This window comes from Schistosoma mansoni (genome assembly GCF_000237925.1).
Source record: "Schistosoma mansoni, WGS project CABG00000000 data, chromosome 3 unplaced supercontig 0124, strain Puerto Rico, whole genome shotgun sequence".
Classification (NCBI taxonomy): domain Eukaryota; kingdom Metazoa; phylum Platyhelminthes; class Trematoda; order Strigeidida; family Schistosomatidae; genus Schistosoma; species Schistosoma mansoni.
In genome coordinates this window covers 556,901-564,413 of record NW_017386010.1, presented here as the reverse complement: position 1 = coordinate 564,413, position 7,513 = coordinate 556,901, and the positions used below count along the sequence as shown (strand labels likewise).

The window sequence follows — 7,513 nt, the reverse complement described above, 5'->3', positions numbered from 1 at the left end:
CCCAGGACCAGGAGTCTCTTAATAGGACGAAACGGTCGTCCAGTGCTTCCAGGTTTTTCATGGTGGTCTAGCTTCAATTGACTCATGATTTCAACTATGAAGATTGGACTTTTATCAATCAAGTTAGTTTTTTTGTTTTCTAGATATTTGGCTATTGAACTGAATAATAAACTCACTATGTGTTATAACGATCCATTTTCCTTGTTTATAGGAATGGGACGTTCATTTACCTTAGACGAATACCTACACTAGATTCCTTCTCAGTGTCTATTCTACAGGACTTTAACACGGCTCAGATCAAGAACACGTGATTAGCCTGACTAGAACGTAAATAATATTTCCACATCAAAAGCCGACAAAATCCAACAACAATAAACAGTTAATGAATAATAATAATAATAAGTAATAAGGATATGGGAATATATAACTCATCTGACACCTGTCAGATTATCAACATGTCTGACTAAGCAGAAAACCAGTCATTATCATTCTCGCTCACACATCACTATGTAAGCTGTATTCGTTACAAACTGATCACAGTGAGGTGTCATTGAAGACAAGACATTAGTTTATCCGGATATAGGACATCTCAAAGTTATGCACTCATTACCTTACCATGGATTGAATCCTATACCTTCAGGTTTTGAGGCCAACCCATAACCATTAAAATCATTGGCTCGGTGTTCAATGTTACACACAATTCACAAGTTGGTTTTAGCAAGAGAAGTACTGAAAACTTAGAGAGCATTAAACAGTTATTTGTTTTATGTTATTCTATAACTATTCAGATATTTCCAATTACAGCTTCAGGACCATCAATTGTTGCGGTAAGCGTAACACTATTCAGATATCAAATTGGAATCTGCTTGTTTACGGTATTAATTCTAATCAAATGAAAACATTGCACAACAGTAATCTAATGCCGTGGACTATTTCTATCTCACAACCAATATAGTCGAAACTCGTACTTCGGCAATTTACTTACTAATATAGATATAAATTAATGGTGTCAGCTTCTTTGATTATTGGAAACTAAAACTAAAAAGCTTAACATGATTTGAGTTGTTTTTTTTAATAAAACGAGTTTGTTAACCGAATAGATTCGAAGCTCATGCCTGTAGAATACAGAGCTGTTATCAGCTAACGATTGATCTTATCACTGGATAATAACGACGGTTGTTGTATTGTTTACTGTTCTAACTAAGGTACACATAGTGGAGCGGTTTAAAATTTACGATGAAGCACTTGGGCGTAACTCGAATAACTCAACTGTAACATCTATGACTGATGACATTGTGTGGAGCATGAAGTGGCGGATTACAAGTACTGTAATGCCAACATGCCTCAAACAGTATCAAAATCTCTTTAGTACGTCTTTGTGTTAAATATCTTAAACCACAATCTATCACAAAACAAAATACAGTTTGATGTAAAATCACCAAGATTAGTAACCGCATTTCAATCTGAACGACGGGAATCAATCACTCCAAAGTCTTAAACGATATGAAATTAATTCATGAATATTCATTGATTGATTAGTGAATAGATGGAAAGCACATAGGTTAGCATATAAACACATTAATATTCGATTTATTCAACTTCATAGTTCATTTATTCAAACAACTGAGTGACTAAACTACTGAATTTTGGAATGAAATTAAATATGATTCGAACACATATGTTCATTACAAACTTGGAACTCATGAACAACTTGATGCCAAAAAATAGCTAAACAGCTGTTTTCATACTATTCTAATGATCAAAAGCAGTTTATTCCTAGGATGACCTCGAATTATTGTTGTTTTACTTTTGCTCATAAATCATAGTTAAAAGCGTGAGTCAATTGAAGCTAGACCACCATGGAAAACCTGGGAGCACTGGATGGCCATTTCGTCCTATTATAGGACTCAGCAGTGCGCAGCCACGATCACGCACTCGCGACATTCGAACTCAGGACCTACCAGAGCACTAAACCGATAGACCACTGAGCCGGCATCCAACGGTGTTAATGTTTAACTTCAACTGACCCACGAAGTTGAGCAACTGTTCACCAATTGTATTTAGTGAGTTGATATCTCACAACAGACGTGGTTTGAACTCCACTGGTCACTGCTTCTCACTAGAACTCCTGGATGAAGTCATGTCGCTCACGCTTTCAACTATGAAAATACTAAATCTCCACAAAACCCCTTCTCATAAATTATAGTTCAGATGAGGACAAAAGACTTCCGTGAATTTTCTTCAACCTATATTACCCCACTGATCCTTTCTATTATCTAACTGCTTAGTCATGTTTTCATTTTGCTATATGTCTCAAAGTTATAGCTGTCGCTACATAAATCAAGTTATTGTACTACAACTCTGAGTCCTTGAAATTTCCAGCCCTTTCAAGATTTATTGCTTTTATTTTCACTAGTATAAAAGATTACTATTGAAGTGTGGTCAGGACTACTCGTCGAGCTCTCTAGGATGCTAGATCCAGCTCATATTAAGAAACATCTTCCAACCGTTCACATTTCGAAATAATCGTAAGCTATTTCAATAAAACATGTGTTTTTGGTATCATATCTTTCAGTGTATTAATACCTACGGTTATATGGTATAGTAGTTTTTTGAATGTTTACCGAATTCCTAAATACACTATTCGGTGCACATACTTATATGTACATACAGACATACTGTAACGGAAAAAGCAGTCATACGAAAGTATGAACATAATGTACGTTTATTTATATAATATTGTTAGAATATTTCACTTAGTCTAAGATCGTATTCAGTTTATAATAATGATAGCAGTAATAATAATATCAATCGAATATTGAGTATCATTGAGATCGCAAACCGGTCTAAGTCAGACAGTCGTTGAAGATCATAAAGCACTGGACAGATATTTCTGCCTAGCATTGGATTTCTTGCCTGTGTATCCAGAATTCCACCAAGGGTCGAACTCATGATCTCATAGTCTAGAGGCAAATGTTTAAACTTTAAACCAATGAGTCGATATCCAATAGTGTACTTGCCAAACTCCAATGAATTCGTGATATTGCTCAACCGTAGTCTATCGTCTCTAATGGATAATTAATTGCCTCACGCCTGATATTTTTAAACTCATTTCAAGAGGTGATCACCAAAGTTCTGGTGAGAAGCCGTAACCAGTAGAGTTCAACTATATCAAGTGTGAGACAGTTATTTATCAACTAAAGACAATGGAAAAGATAATCAGGTATTAATAAATAACTGATAAATGAAATAAACTTCACTTGTTAAACTTTTGTCAAAACAATAACCAAACGAAATAACGAAGAAAGAAAACATGAAACAAACAAGAAAATAATTCACTTAGTATTATTTGTTTGAATCTTCCCATTGATGTTTAGGACTGCAACTGGTCAGTCTCTAATTGGCATATGTGCATACTGTGCATATTGCCTCGATATAGCCTAAATTCACAAGCATGATAAGCAAGGATAGATATTGGCTAGCAGTGGAATCCAGGATGCGCGTTTCGTCCTATTTGGGATTCGTCAGCTGGATGTACCTGCATCTCAGACTTGTTGATGTTCACTCTGGTACTCGAACCCAGTACCTTTCGTTCCAAACGCCATCGCGTTATCTACTCGGTCACTAAGTCCTGATAGCCACTTGCTTGTACAATAGGGTGAAGTTTAAATTCACTTAGTATTACTTGTTTGAATCTTCCTATCTTTGCTTACCAAAAACAATGATGTTTATATATATATGTATACATTTAGTAAACAAATAATATTAGCAACAATAAGATAGAAAGACATGATCTTCAAGAGGATGGGATTGTAAATGAATCAAAGACAAAAATAATAATAGAAAAGTAATGTTAGTGACAGTTGATTAGGATTCATAAAAAATAGACAAATTAACTGCACTGAGTTGAGTATATTTCTCTATTAATAGGGAAAACACACATAGGTAATCAAAAAATAAATAAATTTGTTTGCTTTTTAAAAAAAAAGAAAATAAAACGGGAGGGAGGGGCGACAATAGGCTAATTCATACTCATCTATACGATCTATACATTCAAGGGGAAAAGAAAACCCACAGTATAAATAAATATTAACCATGATTATTAAAATAAAGACTAAAACTAGAGAAAAATAATCTATTACATAATAAAACTCAACATTAAGTTATATACAATTAAAAAGTCGATAAAATCAATAATTAATTATGAAAGGGGATGCATAGTAACAGAAATAGTCCCCCCTCCCCCCCCCAAAAAAAAGGTAAGTAAATGGAAAGAGTATACATATATATTCAAAGAGGAAATTTAATTCTATATGTTATATACAATGTTACAAATGTACTTCTTTGAATATCACTATGATTTAACATTATACTAATCAGAACAAACAATCTGAACTACATTAAATATAAATATACAATTGAATACATTTCAGTATGTTATACAATGAAGTAACAATTCTCGAGCAGTTTTTCTTCTTATTTTCATCATCTTCATTTACACATATCTATTATAATGATGATGATGATAATAATAGAGGGGAGCTAGATTTCAACTGTAAATACCTTTTAAAGAAGAGATTACAAAACAAGTACCACCATGCCTCCATGTGTGTGCCTGTGTGTGTGTGTGTGTATGAAACAAAAAGTTTGAATATTGTTAATATTGTAAAATAGGAAACAGAAAAATGAAAAAAAAATCGGTAAGAAACAAAAAAGGGAATTACACACACACACACACAACACACAAACATTATTATATTATATTCAACTTATAAGATACAAATGTTAAAAATGAATTTCATAGGTATCTAGGATATAAGCTATCTGAATGGAAAAACAAGTTTTTTTTTTATATTTTTGAAATGAACTGAATAAAAGAAGAGAACATTGATAAAATGTTGAAAAAAAAAAGAAAACTGACAAAAATTGTATGTACAAATAGGCTTACGGTTTACATTTAAGTAGATCTTGTTGATTTGAAATAATTAGGTAATAAGTTTACATTCAATAAATAAAAGAATAACACTTAAAATCGATTAATTAATATATCAGTTGATATTGATGATGTATCTATAGATGGCGATGAAACTGGTATATGTGTACTTGTAGAAACAGTAGTAGTTGTTGTTAAAGTACCTACAGTTACAGTTGAATAAGGTGGTGGGGAAGGTCTAGATATTGAATCTTCCAATTCATAAACTAAAACTGGTGATCCCGATTTTTGAAATGATCGTCGTAAATTGATTAATCGTCGACATAATGTATGACCCCATTGATTTACATACCAATCAGGTCCATATCCTCTGTAAGAGATAATCAAGTGATAAGTAATATAATTATGTCTTAAAAGCCAATAATACTGGTAAAAATAATAGTAATGGCTAAACCACTTCCAGTTTCATCGACTACCTTATATGCGTAGACCTATGTATCTTATGATTTATGGAGAACATCCCACATGAACCCCATTTATTTTTGTAAACATTTTATACTACTGATGATAGTGCCAGTAGGCAAGACGACCGAAAGCAAAAAATTAGAATTAACACAACAAACATGGTACTATGAAGTTAACGTTGTTTTTAACCTAATTATGAACAATTCCTGTGAATACGAACGAAAAAGAGGACTAATAATACACCATAAGTCTAGGCTAATCACTGAATATATCACATTATATCGGTTTATGTCCAAATTTCTATTGCATATTCTTTCAACTCTTGTGTATCCTACCCCATTTTTATGTGTTTTGTTTTGTTACTAATGATTTATTTATTTTCCAAATTTAATGTCCGATTTATGTAAGATAAATCGCGACATTACTCCTGAATAAATGTACATCATGAGTTTTTATGTATTGTCTATATTACCAGTTGTAGTTCGATTCTTATCTACCGTATGAGATTTATGAATCCTAGCTTATGAGTAGTTATAACAAACTGCACGATTTTACTGCTCGTAATTTATCGATTGAAGTGAATACTATCTGCCTAACCAATAATGAACTGGTTATTTTTAACTTGATCTATGCAAAGTGCTAGTTTTTGTTGTCGATTTTTACCACAATGAATGTAGGTCAGTCGTTGCTTGAATACCCCAGTGGTAATATATCAGACTTGGAAAGCGAGTGAATAAGACCCAAGTCACATAGGGAACACTAGCTCCCACAAGACTAAAGGTTCGCTTTGATAACGAGCTTAGCTGGAGATTTCAGTTTCAAACTCAAGGTTGAGGATAGGAGGTGGCGTGCATATCGGCGGACCAATAGGAGTAAAGTTTACGTCCGATCACGGTTAATTGTGTCGGTCAGAATGTATCATTGGTTAAGACTAAGAACACTAGAAAAGTGAAGTAGAAAAATTGTGATCGGAATTCCGGATGGTGAATTTCACAAGTGAAATCGATTAACGTTGCCCAGATATAACTTGTGACACTCTGTCTTGATAATTTCATCCTGCTAAGCTTAGCTGATGGGGCAATTTAAATCGATGAGTATATGTGACAGGTTCCACATTGGATATAACTAATTAGCCGACTGACTGACTGATATGAGTTGTTATGACCCAATTAAGTCAGAACTGTTGTTCTATGGATTCTTTAAATTTAAGAATTCTACTTTTTCTCAATGTATGTATAACAAGACAATCAAAGAAATCAGAGCAGCAATAACAACAACAAGAGTCAACTTACTTTACATCAACTCGAGACAACAAATATACACGACAACCTCGACCATTATTATCTGGACGAATATAGACATGATCTTCATACACATGACCTAGAACATTCATCGACGGACTCGTTGATAATGTTGTCATAGAATGAGTAGTGTCCGTAATGGAAAATGCAGAATTACATATTGATTCACTTAACATGGCACAACTCCCATCATCCAATGTATATTGTATACCACGTAATAATTGTAGTAAACATTTTGGTTGTGGATAAGTTGAAGATAAATGTAGTTCACAAAGGTCAACACTATCAGATATTTGATCAACTATTGCCATTTGTACAACTTCTGGATCCCATGATGATCTAGGTTTTAAAGAAAATATGTAGAGAGAAGGTACAAATGGATAGAAATAAGACATGATGTTTTGGAAATTGATCATAAAAAAAAGATTTACTCAGTCCTTTTAACTCTTGTCACAATTATCTAGTAGCAATATGGTTTTAATTAAAGTCACTTATGATAATTGTCATCTTGCAAAAGCTCAATAACTTATGTTCGTTAGCATGATATTTGAATGGTTTCAAGAAGGTCACCTTTAATTTGGATCCATTAAAATAGTCTATCGACTGACTGATAGGTCTATCAGAAAATGTGTAAATGATTAATAAAGTTCCCCGAAGGGGATTTGTGAAGATTTCAGTATTTTTCATAGTTGAAATCATGAGTCAATTGAAGCTAGACCACCATCGAAAACCTGGAAGCACTGGACGGCCGTTTCGTCCTATTACGGGACTCTTCAGCAGTGCTCATCCACGATCCCGCTCTCGCGAAGTTCGA

The 7,513-nt window shown here is 33.6% G+C and overlaps 1 protein-coding gene across 1 annotated transcript in view; it reads right to left on the bottom strand.

Annotated features, from left to right (window-relative positions):
- Nucleotides 1-4,859: 4,859 nt before the first annotated feature.
- Nucleotides 4,860-7,513, bottom strand: part of Smp_138150 (rho-type gtpase activating protein, putative) — a gene marked incomplete at its 5' end in the record, with an annotated part of 47,326 nt that continues 44,672 nt past the window's right edge. Inside the window, 2 exons of the mRNA XM_018791263.1 lie at nucleotides 4,860-5,303; nucleotides 6,691-7,038. Coding sequence (XP_018645543.1) covers nucleotides 5,027-5,303; nucleotides 6,691-7,038 — 625 coding nt within the window. The 3' untranslated portion in view covers nucleotides 4,860-5,026. The remainder of the gene's footprint in view (nucleotides 5,304-6,690; nucleotides 7,039-7,513) is intronic.